Raw genomic sequence first — 20463 nt, 5'->3', positions numbered from 1 at the left:
AAAGTATCTATTATTGAGGACAATTTCCAATGCTTTTGTCACAAAATTTATGAAGGTACATTTATGAAGGTAAGAAACATCTTGAAAGTATTGTCATCCTACTATACTACTAGGAAACCTGTCACCATAAAAAATGCTATATATTATATCAGCATCTGGCCGCACACACTGGCTGTGAGCACATGGTCCGTTGCCGGCGGGGCTGGGACTCGCATGGCGGGACGCGCCCACATGTGAGCCCCAGTCTGTCACTCACCTGGTGCTTCTCCTGCCCCTGCCTCTGCCTCTCTGCTCTGGCGTGCTTGTCTCTGTCCCCTAGGGCACTCACGCTGGAGCTTTAAGATTTAAAGGGCCAGTGCGCTCATTAGTGTAATTTATCTGTGGCTCATTGAAAAGTTCCTCCACCGTGAGTGATGGCATTACAACGGACAACTGGTCATGCAAAAAACAAGCCCTCAAACTAGTCTGTGGAGGAAAATATAAAAGAGTTATGATTTTTTGAAGACGAGGAGGAAAAAACGAAAACGTAAAAATTTAATTGTATGCGTCTTTAAGGCCCAAATGGGCTGCGTCCTTAAGGGGTTAAGAGAAAAGATTAAGATAAATTATGAAATCTCTTACCTAAGGAGTCCATTGGACAGGGTCACTCAAATAGAGGACCACCTACTGGACTTCTAAGAATGTAGGCCGACATTTATCATTGTCTTTAGACTGTTTTTTGTGTCTACAAGAGGTGCAAAAAGGCGCAAGCAGGGTTTATTTGCGCCTTTTATGCGCCTTTTTGTTTACACATTTCTGCTGATTTTGAGTGGCAATCCACTGATTTTGAGTTGCGATCCACTGATTTTGGCAATACACATGATATAGAAGGGATTTATGAACTGCACCTTTTGTAAAAAGGCGCAAAAAAGGCGCAAAGCCACTGAAAAGTGTCTAAAACTACACCATCCCAGACCTGGCGTAGCTTTTTAGTGTATGTGAAAAGAAAAATTTTAGAAAATGTTTACCTGCACAAAATTTATCAAATGCTTGGTGAACATTTAATACATTTTGTGATCCTACACATTATCAGCACACAAAAAAAGTAAAGTAAAAAAATGCTTCACTTACACCTACAATGATAAATGTGGGCCAAAAAGTTCAGAGATCAATCAACAGATCAACAAATGACAAAATACTGTCTTTCCACACAAAGATATACATCATTCTCCTCAGTTCCTTCTGCCCTATAACATGACGTTGGTAGATCAGACTGCATGCACAATGTGACAGGTTTCCTTTAAGACAGTCTGGTAGCCCTAACTCAGTATCACAACTGTAGAAGGTGCCTTATGTTCTTTACATTGCAATCTGATCGGGAGACTTAAAACTTCCAGGAAAAGGCATATCTCTCACTAAAGTTCATAGTCTTAGAAGGTCATCATTTTGCTTTAGTAGTCCTGTTGGTGTATTAATATAGCACTTATTTGTCTATGTACAATACTTTCTCAGTATTATAAACCACACACAATAACTCTAACAGCTAATAACATTACAGGACAACAACAATTACAGATTGTAAATTGTAATGTTATTACTATTCTTCTTTTATCTCTTTTACTCTATACATTAATTTATACAAATTACCCTCCCCCCAATGTAAACCAAAAGCAGCACAATCACCAGGAAACACAACTTTTACAAAATGCTGTTATTAAAATATTCTTCACACCTCGTACACAAATATCCTCTGTTCCCTTCTAGACAAAATGTTGGAAAATGTTGATTGCAAGTCACGAAGACAATAAATCTTGTACACGGGTTATTTATATGCATCATGTACTCTAGTAACATAAATAATACCTTTTCAAATGAAGCTTCAAGGCTTTTAAAATATCTTGCTGAGCACAGCAGAGCAGATCCATACATAATGATGGATTTATGAGATTCTATTCTACTCTTCTATCTTGTTCAGAAGCAGATTCCAGGTTTCATGACATGTCTCTCATTGATTAGTAGACGTCCTGGTATCACAGCTGACTTTATGTAGCTTCTTTACCAACACAGCATGAAGACCTTACTAGTGCGTTTTGTCTCTGTAATGTTATTACTGTTGTTCTATATCATCATTTAAACTTAGTAATCAATCTTTATGTTTGAACTGTACAAAGATATTGTAAACTGCATAACAACAAGATAATGTTTACCAAACAAATAATAATAAAAATAATAATAATATTAACAGTTTATAATTCATCAGCATAACGTAACATAATGCCTGGACATTGAGGGAGGTCTCCAATTTTCTGTAAATAAAAGTTATCTATTGTTTTATTTCAGATCTTGACCAATTTCAAGATATCTGCTGCTTATCACTAAATAAGAAAAGTCTAGAAGCTGTAAATCCATACAGACCCCATAGAGTTGGCTCCAAATACAATAGGTCTATGCAATCCTGAATGCTGACCTAATATTCCAGTATTTACTCCACTTTAGTTTATCATGGTTTATACTATATGGCTGATATCTGTCAGTATGGAATAGTGCAGAAGTGTCAGGTATACTGGGGCATCCTCACCATGTATAACCATGATAAAAACTGCAATACACAGGGTGAAAAGACCCTAATGCAGTGATCTCCAACCAGTGCCTCATGCCTAGAGAGCTAAGGGTTAGCGAACACGTCCAATGCCAGTGTTCACACTTGCTCAGTTGTTCAATCTCTCAAAATCTCACTATCCAGATCATCTTGTACAAGGGTGACAGAACAATTCCTGCTTTTCTGATTTCTGCTATTCTATTCACATGGCGTATAATGTGCAGAATGTCCACCCGAAACACATGGGCAGACATCCCGCACATTTGCAGGATCCGGCGGGCGCTAGGACCACTTGGAAGCGCACTCTCTCATAGATGGCAGTGAATTTCTGAGCCAAATCACCAGAATGATTAGACATGTAGAATAGAATAGACATTCTTTCTGCAGACACCGGAATTTGGATTTCTGTGCAGAAAAATCTGCAGCTGAAATTCCACTGTGTGAACAGTGCAGCAGAATCCCATTGAAATCAATGGGACTCTGCTGCAGCGGAATGTCCGTGCGGAATATTCCAGCTGAATTCTGCACGGACATTCTGCTGTGTAAACATATCCTTACACTGACTGCATACACTAAGACTCAGGCTTTATGTTATAGATTATAATGCAAACTACAAAAATATGGCTGCTATTGTTTTCTTAAGGAGTACAACAAAATCAGGCTGGCCAGAGGTGTACACAAGTATTGTCATCATATGCTTTGAAACATAATGGCCCATATTTATCAATCAGCCTGAAACCTTATTTGTCTGGTTTTTCCCATAACAACCAATCACAGCTCTAGTAAAGTGAAAGTTGAGCTGTGATTGATTGCTGTGGGAAAAAGCAGACAATTAGGGTTCAGGCTGATTGATAAATCAGGGCCAATGTTTTCAATTGTTATCATGGGACATTAATCCAGCCCCAAATTCTGAACTATTGTTTTGCATTTACTTCTTTTAGAAAAAAAAAAATGTTCAACTCACTAGATTTTCCAGGAATATTGTTAATATTACCCAGTAAATGTTAAAGTGTAAATAAGTTTCAGAATTTGCTGCTGGATTTAACTCTAAACAGTATTCTTCATAGGACAATCCCTGTAAATAAACATTTTCTTTTTTTAAATGTTGTGTGATCTAGCAAGTAGCAAGCATATATTCAATTTAGTATAAACACAGGTAGGGCTGGGCGGTATACCGGTTCATACCGAATATCGAAATTTTTGGGCTGCACGATATGAATTTTCCCCATACCGCAATACCGGTTGGGCCCCTCCCCCTCGGGAATGAATTATCAGCCCAGTGCAGCGCTGTCCCCACATCGGGGAAATTATCATATGTGACCCGCCATCGCTGTTCTGCTCCCCCCACCATATCATGTGACCTGCCAGCGCTGTTCTGCTCCCCCCCCCACCAAATCATGTTACCCGCCAGTGCTGTTCTGCTCCACCCCAATTAATTATCAGCCCAGCGGGGTACTACTCACATATGTCACCCGCAAGCACTGCCCTCCTCCTCTATACTGTACGCCAGTGGTCTCCAACCTGCGGACCTCCAGCTGTTGCAAATCTACAACTCCCAGCATGCCCGGACAGCCAACGGCTGTCTGGGCATGCTGAGAGTTGTAGTTTTGTAACAGCTGGAGGTCCGCAGGTTTGAGACCACTGCTGTACACTGTATCCCTATGCCCGGGCTGCAAAAGATAAAGAAAATAAACTTTAACTTACCTACGTCGGCCTTACGCTGGGGAAGGGAACGTCTGAGAGCCGTCAGCTTATCACCGGCCGCAGCAATGTCCCGCCTCGGCCAGTGATAGGCTGAGCCCACTGTCTTGTAAGGAGCTCTGGCCGGCTTCTTACATGACAGTGCGTTTAACCTATCACTGGCCGGGGCGGGACATCACTCCGGCCGGTGATAGGCTGACGACTGTCCGACGTTCCAGTCCCAAGGAACAGCGTGAGGCCGACGTAGGTAAGTTAAAGTTTCTTTTCTTTATCTTTTGCATCACGGGCATAGGTATACAGTGTACAGCAGTGGTCTCCAACCTGCGGACCTCCAGCTGTTGCAAAACTACAACTCCCAGCATGCCCGGACAGCCGTTGGCTGTCCGGGCATGCTGGGAGTTGTATTTTTGCAACATCTGGAGGTCCGCAGGTCGGAGACCACTGGCATACAGTATAGAATTCCAGTGCCTGTGGCCCGCAACAAAGAGAAAGAGGGCAGTGCTTGTGGGTGACATATGTGAGTAGTACCCCGCTGGGCTGATAATTAATTGGGGGGGGGGGAGCAGAACAGCGCTGTCGGGTAACATTATTTGGGGGGGGGGGGGTGATGACAGATATCCAGTTATATACTGTGGAACCGCCATAAGTTACAAAAATACCGTGATACACATATTTGGTCATACCGCCCAGCTCTAAACACAGGCATGTTTCGCTATTTTAACTGTTTAAAAATATACTTAAATATAACAACCAATGCTTTTAAACAAACATTCAAGAAAAAATAGTATGCAAAATATAAAAATGAATTTGCCAGATAAGAAAATAATACAAATATTTATAAAAGAATAAAAAAATAGGTTATCCCATTGTCTTTATCCCTCCTTATTAAGCATGTCATGTAGGGACTAGCAGAACACTGTATAGTGCATTATGCATTCCCTGGTGGATACCTATGTAGTACACATCCACATTGACCTGGGCAAATACCAGTTTTTTGCAGCTTTCTTCTACTGTAGCACAAAGAGGATTTCCATAGTATGGCCTTTTTCTGAAATGGAGTGCACTAGAAGTGATATAATCACATGCCGGCATTCATTCACAGAGAACATCTCAATTGTTGCAGACTTCAAAAGGACCACTATATTTCACTTTGTCTCTTCTTAAAAACTCACCCTCATAAGTACCGCTCTCCAATAAGGCTCCACTTTTCTCCAATTCCATAAACGCTTCCACAGAAATAAAGTTGTAATCCACACCAGGCACCTCCCCTTCTTTAGGCTGCCTTGTGGTGCCTAAAAGAAGTAAACCAGGGAATAAACATTAATAAAAACAGAAAAATGACAGGCTACAAATCTGTTAAGGCCGCTTTCACACTACAGGTATCATCCTGTAAAAACCTCTGTCATTACTCCCATCAAATACTCCCTGAAAACGGTCGTCAAAAAATCCCATTCATGACAATGGGATTTTTTTTACCATCCTTTTGCATCAGGTATGTCAGTTTTTACTAATCTCCGTTATTTTTGCCGGCACAAAAGACGATGCATGCACTAATTTTTGTTCCAGCAAAAATAAAGGTCAATTAACATCCATTAAAATTTAACATTGAAGTCTATGGGAAACAGATGTTCACAAAAAACATCCGTTATTATCCGTTATTGTCCGTTTTTTATGATCCATTTTTACCACCAGGAAGTCACATGTAAATAAAATAACGGACATAAAATAACGGGTTAAAATGGGTGATAACGGATGGCATATCTCCGTTATTTTTGTCATCAGTTATCATCCATTGTATTCAGTTATTTTATCAATTTTTTCATGACCCGTTATTGCTGAATAACGGATGTCAGAATGCAGGAACATAACTGTAGTGTGAAAGAGGCCTAAGAACATAAACAAATTATCAAAGGGATTTCTAAAAGTGTAAAGTAGTTTTCAATAGACTCACCATATTAAAACATTTTAAATAATAACCAGAACAACAACAACAATAAACATTCATTATTATTATTTATTTATATTTATTGCTGCTTTTTCTTATCAATGTATGGCAATGAGTTTTCCAGTGTCCCCAAAGTGATGCCATTATGTTTGCCACCTCAGAACAGTTAGAGCAAAGACTAACAGGGTCCTTAATGGCTCTTTTTTTCCCAGTTTTATTTTTCTAGTATCATAAAACCTGTATGAACATATACAGAATTAGACCAACCCTTAGATTCTCTAAAGAAATAAAAGGTGATAGGTAACCAGGGAGGCTGTAGTGAAAGAAACAAACAAAAAAAAAAACTGAATATTAGAAGCGGTCATGGAAAGTGATATGAAATATTAGGATGTGTTCACACTGCACTCGCATTGTCTACAACGTAGGCATACATCGGGCTAAAATCAGCTTTTTTTGCCCAAAGGTTCCCATAGACAAAAAACTTGACAATGAAACAATTATATAGCTAATTTTATTTTATATACATATCATTTTTATTATTATTTATGTTTTCTTTCAGAATAAGTTGTGAACATGTGTGAACATGAGAAGTAGCACTCTTTCTGGCCATTATATATGGGGATATCATGGGTATTACCACTGTACATCTGAGAAAGAGGCAGAATATCCTAGAAATAAGTTATGTGTTTGCTGAAAGAATAAACTAGGAGAATTCTTTTCACATAGGAAGTTTTTTTTTTTTTTTTTTTTGCAGAGAACCCTTGGCTTTAGTTATTCTTCCTATCTCCTACTATACTGCTTAGTCAGGATACTACTGACTTCCAGGGAGGCTATACCACTGTATATACAAGGTTATTACAAGCTGCTGGGTCATAATAAAAGGTGAGAAGATGCCTGTAAAGGGTGCCGCAATCTGCTGACTATTTATTAGGCTATATTACCCTATAGGAAGTTCTCTTTTATATTTTATTTATTAAGTTCTGGCCATTATATGTTGCATTTTACACCAGATTTCTGCTCTACAGGCTTCATCTCTAATTTTCAGTCATCTTTGACCTAGGGAATGGAGCATGTATAATGTCTCCCTTAGGGTATGTTCATACAGAAATACTAAAATCATGCGAAAAGCATCTTAAAACACATCAAATAGATAAAAACAATGAAAAGGTGCAGAATAAAAAAAACAACAATTAAGGACTGGTGAGTCCCTGTAAAACAAGAATATACGGATGTGTGTGCGAAATAAACAAATGGGCTGCAGTGTAATGTAATAGCAACGGAACCATTAAGCAGTGTATGTGCTAAAGTATAAAGCCCATCCTAATCACAAAGCATAAGAAGAGGTAAAACAAGTAATTGCATGAGTGGCTGTGATATCACTACAGGGGAGCCCACCTCACCTGACAGACACAGCAGCTTCATTCTGGCAAGCAGGCAAACATGTATCTGGAAAAAAAACACCCTTAAAATCAGCATAAAATCTGCTGTTTACATTTTTTATGCTGATTGTAAAGTGTTTTTTTATGTAGCATTTAATTTTTTTTTTTAAAGCTCCCATTGATTCCAATTACAATTCTATGAACATTTCTCACAAAAATCTCTCCAATTACTCCCCAGTCCCCACTGTATGTCCCTCTAATATCTTCATAGACCTGCATGGGCAGCATTTAATCTGATTTCTCAGTGAGCTGCTTTTCTGTCTTGTAAAGATAGGATGGAATTGAACCATTTTTGCAGAGTAAATGGAAGTTTAATATGAAATTGGTTATGAAAGGCTCATAGAGGGAGAAAAGTATTTTTCTCCCCGCTCATAAGATATTACAAAGTTTCTTACATTTTCTTGCACTTAATTTTTGTTAAATATACACTGAAATGTAGTGTGAACATAGCCTTAGATGCGCAAACGCTCACTGCTTTAAATGCTATACAAATACACAAAATGATCAAACAGACTAAGCTACCAAAGACACTTGCATCCTTTGAAGACAGTTCTGTCTGCTTGGTGTAGCATGATACAAGTAGACTGAACAAATAAGATCATAGAAATATTGACATGGCTTCACTATAAAGTGGGGTTCAAAGACAAAAACTTCAGGATTACCAGGAGCTACTGCATCTTATTCTTGCTGTTCATTAAACAAGACCTGTCAGCTCCTCTGCTTTTACAAATGATAAATGGAACCTCTTCTATAGAACTTCATTGTGTATCTGTTATTCCTCCAAAAAATGTAGATTGTGTCTCTAAACAGTACAACATTATTGTAGGGATACACCTCACTGACCAGAGGAATAACAACACCATGTTGTCTGATTTTTCACACATTTTCTGGTACAACAAAATACAATAAAGTTCTAAGAAAATATTCTCCAGATTCTCCTGTTACCTCATTGGTAATACAGTATAACCATTTACTAAATAGTCAGGAGAGCTGACAGGTCTCCTTTAAAAGGAACATTACTAGCAAATCTGATACATTGTGTGTGTGTGTGTGTGGGGGGGGGGGGGGGTGTTGATGGGATGAAACTGTGTACAAATTTTTTTATGGATAATTTTAGACCGATATGTTGGCTTGTGGAGGGCTAGTCTGTACGAGCTATGCCAAAATGTCCACAACTTTTCAACCAATCCATTATTTTGGACTGAAAGTACAATTCACTGACAAAACAATACCTCTCTATGGTAATTTTAACACTATGACCAAAATTTCCTGGAGCCTACTTTTGGCACACCATATACCATATATTTAAACAGCATGTTCCTCTTTCATTTACAAAATCCCTAATATAGGTCAGACCGACAGCCAGACATTCTTCACTTACTCCCCCTGTGTCATGCCTCATACAGGGCCTGAGCCACATGATTTAGAGATTATTGGTTATTGATCTTTTCTAAACAACCCCCCCCCCATTATGCACTGCTAATTCTTGCTCTAGATGTTCCTAGCTAAGGTCCTAATCATAGGTTTTCAGGGCTCTTTCAGACTGTAAATTGGCATCCTATCAAAAAGGGGATGCAGACATGCATGCAACCTTCCTGTTGCCAATGGACCTGTCAACTTAAATGGATTGAGCATAGTGTAACGGTGATTATGTTTGTTTTATTTCCTGAAATTATATATTGTATGTGCAGGACCCAAAAACAGTCCCGTATAAACAGTGCTTAAGTATATACATCCATAAAACAAAATGAATATAGCCATATTGGAGCAACCATTAGACATATATCACCCATCTTCTGGTTGTTCTGATAAAACCCCAATAAAGGAAAACTCTAAGGCAGGGCACTTTCTTCTTTGCTCAGGAATGCCTGATGAAGGCCCTTGGCATACGGGCCCTAACCCTTTACATGGTGGTTTTATTGGAGAATAAATACACTTTTTAGGATAAAAAGAAGGACTGGTAGCGTTTTCTGCACTTTGGGAATTGCTGAATATGTCCTGCCAACCATGAGCGCCCAGAGAAGCCCGGATTTCTGACAACCCTTGTCCTGGTTGTGATTTGCTGTGTCTATGGAATACCTGGCCTCCTGTGAAGGGGGCTATGGATATTTCTGGGAGGAGTTACCACAAGGCAATTGAGAAGAAAGCTGTCCAGCACCATCGATGTGTAGAAAAAAACTATTTTTGCTTTATTGAAGGTTGCATACAAAGGTTTAGAAATACAAGTCTCTAACGCGTTTTACGACATTGGCGCTCAATCATAGAGTCGTAATCATTCTATGATTAAGCGCCAATGGAGTGAAACGCGCTAGAGACTTTTATCCTGTATTTCTGAACCTTTGTATGCAACCTTCAATAAAGCTGGAATTGTTTTTTCTACACATCGATGGTACTGGACAGCTTTCTTCTCTGTTGCATCTAAGTTGAAGCTGTGAGCGGTGATGGTGGGTCCAAGCACAGGTGTGTGCATTAGAACGGATGAGCTGTTCCTTGCTCCTATTATATGAACCACAGGGGAATTGTTCCAATGCTTGGTATAGAGTTGTCTAGAGTTGTATAGAGTTGCCTATATTGTTGCACAGTTCCAAAAGTGTTCATCTTCATACTGTTTAAAACACACAATGATCCTCTGTCCCCCACAGTTCTTGGCTAAGAGAACACTAACCTAGACATCTCCCTGCCTGCACAGAATGTTCTTGTATACTTAAGTACCAGAACTTAAAGTTAGAATAGATCTGTTTACCGCTAGGACTCCTTGGAAAGTTAAAATCTGTTGTAGACTGTTTAACTGTATGGCTTGAAGGTAATATATTTTAGAGCAGCAGTATTCCATACAAAATGTGGCCAAGTAGCTGTCAATATTAATAAAACATGTCCAGGCCTGAATGAATCTTGAAGCATGTGTGAAGATCTAGTATTATAAGTAAAGGGAATATTGAAGTCATCAATCTGAAAAGCAAGAGAAAATCTAACAAAAAATGTTATTGAATAAAACATACCTTGCCAACCAACATGCTCTTGCAGAGGGTAGTGGATTAAAATGTGTCTCTGCTTATTATTCATACAAATAAGCCTGCTTTTTCATAGCTCTCGGTGTGTAATAGATGTTCTCTCTACAGCTCCATTTGCTGCTGTTGATTATCATCCTACACTGGTTTTGCTTCCAGTAGTTATTCCTAAATCTCGCCTACGGACACTAAATGCACATTGTACACGCTATTCTACAAGGTAAAATATGACAATATTGGGGCATATAGGAACATATCTACAGTTGTTTAATGTATATATGCTGTAGGTGAATGTAAGTTGAACATTATAATAGACCTTGTGAAAAACAAAACAAACAAAAAAAAACCCACAATATTCTTCAATAACCCATTATTATCCAGAAATAAGCATTTAATTGCTGAGCTATAATACAGTTCTTTAGCATCAGCAGGCAGCAGTATTGCTCAAGGTATGTACAGCATTCAGGATGGCCTTTGTGCGGACACTTGTCACTACTGAAAGGGACACCATTTACCTGAATGGTCTGGGCTCCCAGAGCTTACACTTCTAATTCCACACTTTGTAGCTGAAACTAAGGAAGAGTGGCCACAATGTTTAGTTTACTGTTTGGACAAATATTTACTAACATGTCTTGGAGTAATACTTGGATGCTGTATGCTTGTTTTATATTGGCACTATATGGCCAACCGTAAGCTTATATATATATATATATATATATATATATATATATATATATATGTGAATGTGTGAACATTTGCTCTTGGCTCCTGGCACCATTCTAATGGTTCTGACTAAATTGCTGAAGCGGTAATACCATGAACACTTAGTGCCTGGGATGTGGTTGTCACGGCGAGCGCTCTGGTCCCGAATGTGAATCGCGGCCCATTCATTATCTGCTGCTGCCAGGTTCTCTGCTTCTCTGTTCGCATGCCCCCGCCTCCTAGGGCGCACGCGCAGCACCTCTCTAGATTTAAAGGGCCAGAGCACCACTAATTGGTGTCTGGTCCATGCCATACCTTATTTAAGCCAGCTCCTCCCCCACCTAGCTGCCGGATATTCAGTGCCCCTAGCCTCAGATTAAGCATTCCTTATTGCCTGTTTGCCTTACCCGTGTATCCAGACCTTCCTGCTTTGTTATTTGACTATGCACCTTTGCTGCCTGCCTTGACCTCTCGCTAAGACTGACCATGCTTCAGCCTCATCCTCCAGTACCTCATCTTGCCAAGCCACCTGTGTGGTCGAGCTATGTCAGGGGTAGTGACCTGGGTGTTGCTTGCCACAGCATGCCCATCCTGACTTGCGGCGAGCTCTGGTGAAGACCAGCGGCACCTTAGATTCCGCTCCCCGATATGGTCCGAGTCATCTGCCACACAGGTTAAAGGATCCACATCCAGCTCCTTAACAGTGGTTTTGAGTAGGATTACCGGAAAAGTCTCCAGGATGAGGAAGCCCTTATTGGAGAAGACAGGGATGATCCTCCAGGGCATTACAGGGTATACCTCCTTTTTTAATAATTTCTTCTGTTTGAACTTTGTAGCGCATATCGAAAAAATAGAAGTTTTATGTATAATACTTTGATCATTGGTTTGTTCACAGTGATTCCTTTCAAATTTTGTTTATCCCCTAGACACAGAATAGGGCATAACCAGCTGATCACAGGGTATCTGACCTCTAGGACACCATCCAATTTCAATAGCCTCCAATTAAGATGGAGCAACAGGCCAAACATGCATACTAATACTCCATTTATTCTTTACAGGAAGTGGGGAAACAGGGAGTATAATGTTTGTCTGTTTTCAGTAGCTACCCTAGAAAATGCTGATACAGTATCTTTATTTTACATACAGTATCTTTTAATGCCTGTGCTTTGTAAAGATAGGTACTAAACAACGTTCATTTTATAACATGCACACTGCAAAAATATTGGTTTATTAGGAACCTAAAGAAATGATTTTGTGCATCAATAGTTGCTCCAGAGGAAACACGAATATCATATTTGTGGAGCCAATTGGGAACTGTGCATGTATATCAAGCTGCTCTCTATTAGTGATGAGCGGCATAGGCCATATTTGAATTTGCAATATTTCACGAATATATGGATGAATATTCGTCCTATATTTGCGAATTTCGCATATTCGTTCACTCTTTTTTCATGCGAAATTGGTCATGAAATTAGCCAAATGCGCATGCGCGATTATATCTTTCAACTAACTACTTTCCTATTGGTTGCTAGGGATGTTGCTAATTTCTGACAAATGTATTTGCATCCTTCTCATTGGCCCACAAGCTAAAAGAAGGGAGAGATCAGTGTCCTCTGGAAGAGCCGATATTCACAAATTTTTGCATATTCGCCTTCTTTGGACCACAAGCTGGAAGCAGGGAGAGATGATCACTTTTTATTTACACAGTACACATCATTGTGATGTGTACTGTGAAAAAAAAAACTGAATATTTGTCATAACAAATAAATTTAGCTATATTCTAAATATTCGCGAAATTGCGGAGTGCCGATATTTGAGATAAAAATTTGCTATTCGAATATTCGCGCTCAACACTACTCTCTATTCTGGGTGTTGGCTAACCAACAGTGGACTCCCCCAAATTGTGTCAGCTAAGTTTACTGCATGTCTATCTCTGTATTTATTGTTGATCATATTCTTTATCAATTTAGTGAACTATCTTTTTACTATCTATTTACTTAACAACTGTACGTGAACCTAGTTATTCTCACAATCAACAAATTCACTATAAAATGAAAAGCAATGTATTACACAGCATACACATTCATATAGCATTTTACTTCATTATAATATTAACAACGTTTCGTGCTAGCACCCTCTTCACCACATTTTAAGCAACACTTCAAAATTTTAAGTGACATATAACTCTTTCAGTTTTGCTTGTCATACTATGACACACCTTGTCATACTATAACACACCTTTTTACAATTTTTTTGATACACCCTCCTGTTCGCAAGAAATGTGGGTTCATAGATTTAATATTAGGTAATCATTCAGATTTTAATAAGGATAGTGATCTTAATTTTAGCACTAAGCATACACGCCCCTCACTGTACAACATTTATACCCCCTACCAGTATAATCCCACCCATCACTCCCATTATTAAAATTAAGTTCACACCCATCTGACGGATTTCCTGACTTTTCAGACAAGGGTCCTCTTTTGGTGAAACTACAGTAAGTTTGCTGAGCCCAAATCTAATGACTTTGTGGTGTCCCAACACCAAAGGCTGTCCTGTGAGCTGCGGATCTCCTCGGGCATACCTGCTGCTCCTGTGCTGGGCCCACTGTTGCATTGTTTATCATGTTCATGCTTTTTATTATATTCCCTGTATTTCCTGTATTCACCATGTTATTTATGTACTGCACTGCAAGAGATGCAGTAGCAATCAGGTGACCCTGTCTGCCCATTGGGAACCCCTAAATTCTCCTGTATGTAGTGTAGGGGGGAGGAATTGCCTCAGTCCAGTTCAGTATAGAGCTGAGTCTTAGCTACAGTGTGGAAAGGAGGTAGAAGACGAGTGTGGTGAATCCAGAGGGAAGCCTGAGGAATATTCTAAATCAAGTCAGCCATTCTGCAAGTGTTCCCATACAGTTGGTGAGTCAAACCCTGGTGGTGATAGTAATTTGACCTTGTTAAAACCCTAGTCAGCATGGGATAAGTCCCAGTAAGGCGACAGGGCAACTGTCTCATTTCAGACTTCTCCGGGGAATCAGAACACTTGGAAAGTGGTAGGCTGTCTACTCAATAGATCAATTGCTTATATACTACATTCAGATTTGGTGAATCTTACTGCATATTTGCTCAATTCTGACCCTGAATTATTTAATAAATCCCACTAGTCGTGCACATAAAGCGTTTTTTTTGCTTTTATTTTTTTTTTACCTTGAATACATCTTGTGAAAGTACCTGGCTTGTGTCTGCATTAACTAGAATTGTTTTGCATACATAAAGTTTTGCTGAAGGCTATACCCTAAGCTAGCACAGCATATGCATATGTTTGCTAAAAATAATGTCATAGTATGACATACATGTCTAATTTTACTACTACCATTAAAATGATGGTGTTGTATGCAGAGTAGCGCTGGTGAAGTGTAGCTCTTCCTTTGCTGCTGCCTGATCTCCTGGGAAGTGTGTATGATTAAAATGACATTGTCATGTGCCTGGAGCAAATCAGGTCACTTGTGAACAGAATACAAGACAGAAAACAACAAAGAGTGTCTGATAGAGACTGGAGCAGGTTATTTCTTTCAGTCATTTGGATAAACAACAATGGATTTGATGATTTTCTTTTCTCTATTCAGCTAAAACAGGTTTGTTAATATTTAAGATTGTATCCATGTTATTAGACACACTTTTACCAAAAAGCAGAGGACAACATGTGCAGTCATTTAAATAAAAGATAAAGATGGTAACACACCAGTAAATACGAGTCATGCAGACAGGTAGCTATAGTGGGGGCAGAGGTAGCGGTCATACCTGGTGCCTGAAAAAGCCCCAAGGACCCTCTGTAACATAAATATACATCATCAGAATAAATTGTACATTTTAGGAGGAGACACTATAGTAGAATTTGTATTTTTTTTTATTTTATTGTGTTGTATGGTTCGGCACACCTGTCATCATCTGCAATGCCCCATTTTTCCCCTCATCTAACCTATTTCACTTTTCCTAGAGAGGGGGTGGGGTGGGGTTTAACAGTATCAGCGCAAGTATCAGCACAAGCTGTCAGGTGTGGACTACAGTAGGATGATATAATAGCCAAACTTGTTGACACTAGAGGCATGGAAACATAATGGTCTGGATCTGGACAATATCCTGCTCTGGACAATTTCTAGAGCAGAGCACTGTGGTCAGACAGAAAAGAACAACTCAATTCTGATAAGTACTGGTAGGATTAAGATTGTTAATAGAAGTAATTTATAAATCTGTTTAACTTTCTGAAGCCATTTGAAATGGAAAAAAATAAGTTTGTTTGTTTGTTTGTTTTTTAAATGGAATACCACTTTAAACCCATTATGAAACATGGTGGGGGTTCCTTATGGTTCTGGGTGCAATATCGTAGAACTCTTTTGGGTCCAATAGTTGTCACTAAAGGTAAGGTAACAGCCCAGAAATATCTGCATATTGTAATTGACTAGCTCCATCCCATGGTCCAGATTTTGTTTCCAATTAGTTCTGCAATATTCCAGGGTGACAATGCTCTTATCCACACTGCTTGCTGCAGTTGGTCTTGGCTCATGGAACAGGAAAATGAATTGAACCATCTACATTGACCAGCCCAGTCACTAGAATATTATGGAGTCTGTATATTCTTGAGAATAAAGTTAGGAATAGATTACCAACACCTGCTTAGGTGACATAAATGCTATTTGCAATTTATATTTGTCACAATGTATGTCTGCTGTATTAAGTGCACATGTGGGTCCTACCCCTTATTAAATATATAACAATGAATAAATAGTAAGATCTGTAGTTGGTGTTCTAGTTTTTGCCTAACCCTTGATACAGATAATACTGTAAGCAGTTAAATAATCCCATCCGGTAATTCCTATACAATCCTCTAGCACAATATTTTCTACAGCTCTCTCTTTTTCTTCTGCTGTCAAATGTTGCATTTTAGATTAAATTAACACTGTGGGCAAAATGTAAGCACAGTGCTATGCCCATCGCAGGGCGAGAGGAAGCAGTGCATGACGCAGGGATTTAAGAACACCAAAGATAGAAACCATGTGTCACACACCACCCTCAGGTTCTGTACTAGGCATAATGCAGTATCAGATTTGTTTGGACTTTTTTGTTCGTTAACCCTGAATGAATGCCCCACAGTATAAAAGGAAAAGCAATTAGGTTATGATATATGTTAAAGTTTCATTAAAAAGAGCTTGAGGGTCAACATCTTTTAAGTCACCAGATGTAATGTATAATTGATCTTGCCATCTGTTTTAGGTAAGATAGACTTTTAGAAAAAGGATGTTTTTAATGTCCAAAAACAAGATAAAATTCCAAATGGATGGATATGACTCATAAAGGCATGGGCTTCATGGTCAGCTAACTCAAATTTGAATCATAGTCCATTTATTACAGCATGTATTTGTTTATTTTATTTATTTTTACATTAACCAACAGAAAAGTCAAGTGAAGACAAGTCTCTAAACAGTGAGCTACATTGATAAATTACGTAACAACTAAATGCATAACTACCTACACATCTTTAAAGGGGTACTCTGCCCCCTAGACATCTTATCCCCTATCCCAAAGGATAGGGGATAAGATGTCTGAGCGCGGGGGTCCTGCCACTGGGACCCTCCGCGATCTCCTTGCAACGCCCAATGTTCATTTGGAACGCTGAGTGAGGCGTCGGAAGCTCGTGATGTCACGGCCACGTCCCTTCGTGACATCACACCACACCCCCTCAATGCAAGTCCATGGGAGCGGGCATGACAGCTGCCATGCCCCCTCCCATTGACTTGCATTGAGGGGGCATAGCGTGATGTCACAAGGGGCGTGGCCATGACATTGGGTGCTGCAGGGAGATCGCGGGGGGGGGTCCCAGCTGTGGGACCCCCGCAATCAGACAGCTTATCTCCTGTCCTTTGGTTAGGGGATAAGATGTCTAAGGGTGGAGTACCCCTTTAAGTCATTGTATAGTAGGGGTCTTCTGCAGCCTTGAGGTCAAGTTTGCAATGTTTGTCCACATGGATTTTGCATGGTAGCAAATGTATAAAATTTGCTGCAACTATGCGGAAATTGTTGTGTGTAAACTGACCCCTCTTTGGCCATGTAAATTTGAGGCAATATGGAGAGGGGTTCTGATTGAAGGACCCCCCATTCCCTCAACATTTCTGGTTTACATCATCAAGATGAAAAACAAAACTAAAACAATCAACATTTTTTGAATGCAAGTCTTGCAGGTTGTGATATGGCAAACTCTGAGGGCTTTTAAGCATATTGTTTCCAAATTGTTGTGCTGGAAGTGTTGGCGAGGATGGTTCTTATTGCTTATTTAACATGAATGTATTTTTCATCTTCCAGCAGCAGAAAACAAATGGATTTTTGTGCTGCAGGCAGCTGTTATCCGACAAAGTAGAATAAATGTTTAAATAGCATCACATAACTATTCATCTTCCCACTTGATTCCTCCAAGCTGAACAGTGTAGCAGAAAGCTCCAAAGAATAACCCTAAATGACTAGAAGTTTGCAATGATGCCTCATCCATACAGAAGGATACAAAACTTAATCTGTCAGAAAACCATTGTAAACTAAACCTATAGGAAATGTAGTAACCAAAGCAGGTTACCTATTACACGCTGGTAAATTCGACATCTTTCTAGCTATTCACACCAGTCATCCTGATCTTTGTAGATAAAACATATACACAGCAGAGCAAAAGAATGAAGGGGAGAGCACCACAGATATGTCACTACTATAGGAGCGATGTGTGGGTAGAAGAGGCTAGGAATCCTGTATGCATCTTCATACCTGCGGGGTGCATGCAACACAAAGATGAAGTATCAACAAAATGCACAACAGGAGCCATAGCATGCACTCACCGCTAGGTTGGTATCTATGCGTCCCAAGGTCCGGGGCACCGGGAGGACATCGGGCTGGATGCGAAGCGCTCAGAGGCTACGCCGGTCGTTTCACGCATCTTAGACGCGTGAAACGACCAGCGTAGCCTCTGAGCGCTTCGCATCCAGCCCGATGTCCTCCCGATGCCCCGGACCTCCAGACGCATAGATACCAACCTAGCGGTGAGTGCATGCTATCGCTCCTTTTGTGCACTTTGTAGATAAAAGTATGCCATTTTCTGAGGACAGTCTAATTTCAAGCATTGCATAGGGATGGAAAAAATCGGCTACCCTGGTCTTTTAAATGTTTGGGACCCACAAAAGGTTTTGTTTTATTACATAGAAATGCTGAATTCTTGCATACGTGCAAAAGATAATTGTGCAGGTGTTCTTCGGATAAACAATGAGCATGAGTACAAGACAAGACTAAAGGGTAGGAAATGAAATACTCAAGTGTTGTGCGTGTGTGTGTGTGTGTGTGTGTGTGGAGGGGGGGGGGTATTTCTTTTAATTGTTTTATTGAAAAGAGAAGTAAACTTCATATGACTTAATTATAGTTATGATAGCATGTACTTGTCTTAAGTGGAGCAATGAGCTACATAGTATTGGAATAATACAAGGTATCAATGCAAATATTAATGCCTAATGTTGAAACATGTAGCAGTTTATAAAAGCGTAATGGGGGAGATTTATCAATGAACCTATATTGTCACAGAGTGAGCCGGAAGAAGCGTGCAAACGCGAAACGTCGCTCCAGCTGTGAACGTGCCTGTGTGAGTCCTATGCACCCTTGATTTTGAATAAAGACACAGTGGAACTGAGTGAGTAGCCGTCCCTTTCTTTCTCACTTGTTTGGATCTACATTAGCTCTGCTACTCTGGGACTTGAGCACCGCTCGTACGGACTTTCCTGTAAGCTGCGGCAGCAGTGCATCAGTGCTTAGGGGTTCTGTGTATACTCCAGTAAGGACTTATGGTGGTAGTGCCGACTTTATCTCACCCCATTGGTTTATATTGTCACAGAGTTCAAGGTATTTACATGTAGTATGAAAGTGTTAATATACATAGGATGTAAGTGCATCCCATATAACAGCTTTACTGATCCCACTTTGTCTGTAGATGTTAATATGAATGTTTTAGCCAAAGGCTGCAATCCCAGGGTTATTATTCTGTGACAACAATGATATTTAAAACCTATACAGACACTGCCCCCTAACTAGTTTCACTCTCAATGAGCTTCATCAGAGGTACAGGCTAGGCACCTTGTTTGTTGCTCTGTCCGTGTCAGGAACTGTCCAGAGCAGGAGCAAATCCCCATAGCAAACCTATTCTGCTCTGGACAGTTCCTGACACGGACAGAGGTGTCAGCAGAGAGCACTGTGGTCAGGCAGAAAATAACTATACAACTTCCTCTGTAGTATACAGCAGCTGATAAGTACTGGAAGGAGCACCATTTTTAAATAGAAGTAATTTACAAATCTGTTTAACTTTCTAGCACCGGTTGATTACAATTTTTTTTTCCCCACCGGAATACCCCTTTAAAGTAGTCTACTGAAAAGAACAAATACCTTACTCAAATGGGTACTAAGGCAGACTTTGAGAGTACTACAAATGTATTGAAAAAAGACATTGGCACACATTCACATGGCAAAAATTGCTATGTTGTACTCCAGAATTGAGCTCTTTTGCAGCTAATGTAAGCAAAGAGAGGTTACATGGAGACTGGCCTCGACTGCTACCAGGAATTCCTCCTGGATGGATTCCTGGGGATTTTCAGGTTGTTGCCACTTGTGGTAGCCCCTTTCATTGAACCGGTTTTAAACATTGAACATGGTTACATATCCTTTGGCTCTGTCCATTTTCACCTCTTTTCATTACAAAGAAATAAGGTATTGAATTTAAAATTACACAGTCTATAATAATGCTAGAGGATGATAAATCTTCCACCCGGAGAAATATTATGTCAAAATGTTATTACAACAAATGAAATCATCTCAACTCAAATGGATTTTATGTTCCCCACAGATAAAATTCCATTACAAAAGCATATCTAAGCATACATAAAGTAAAATTAACTTACACTATTGGTTTCTGCTTAGATGAGCAGAAAAATAAAGATAGCCATGGTGTGCTCTACGTATAGGTAAATGATGAAAACAAGTCTAGTCATGATATTTTCACATTTCTGATGCCTTCAAA

The 20463-nt window shown here is 39.6% G+C and overlaps 1 protein-coding gene across 14 annotated transcripts in view; it reads right to left on the bottom strand.

Moving 5' to 3' along the window:
- Positions 1-20463, bottom strand: part of MAGI2 (membrane associated guanylate kinase, WW and PDZ domain containing 2) — a 923418-nt gene that overhangs the window by 387943 nt on the left and 515012 nt on the right. For all 14 annotated transcript variants that reach the window (XR_008892612.1, XM_056573436.1, XM_056573435.1 and 11 more), the window contains one exon: positions 5452-5571. Coding sequence is in view for 13 of the 14 variants with exons in the window: in XM_056573436.1 (XP_056429411.1) it covers positions 5452-5571 (120 nt within the window). In the remaining variant the exon portion in view is untranslated. The remainder of the gene's footprint in view (positions 1-5451; positions 5572-20463) is intronic.

The sequence above is a fragment of the Hyla sarda genome, chromosome 4 (assembly GCF_029499605.1).
Source record: "Hyla sarda isolate aHylSar1 chromosome 4, aHylSar1.hap1, whole genome shotgun sequence".
Taxonomy (NCBI): domain Eukaryota; kingdom Metazoa; phylum Chordata; class Amphibia; order Anura; family Hylidae; genus Hyla; species Hyla sarda.
Note: the sequence above shows the minus strand (reverse complement) of the source record. Positions and strands in the feature narration are given on the sequence as shown.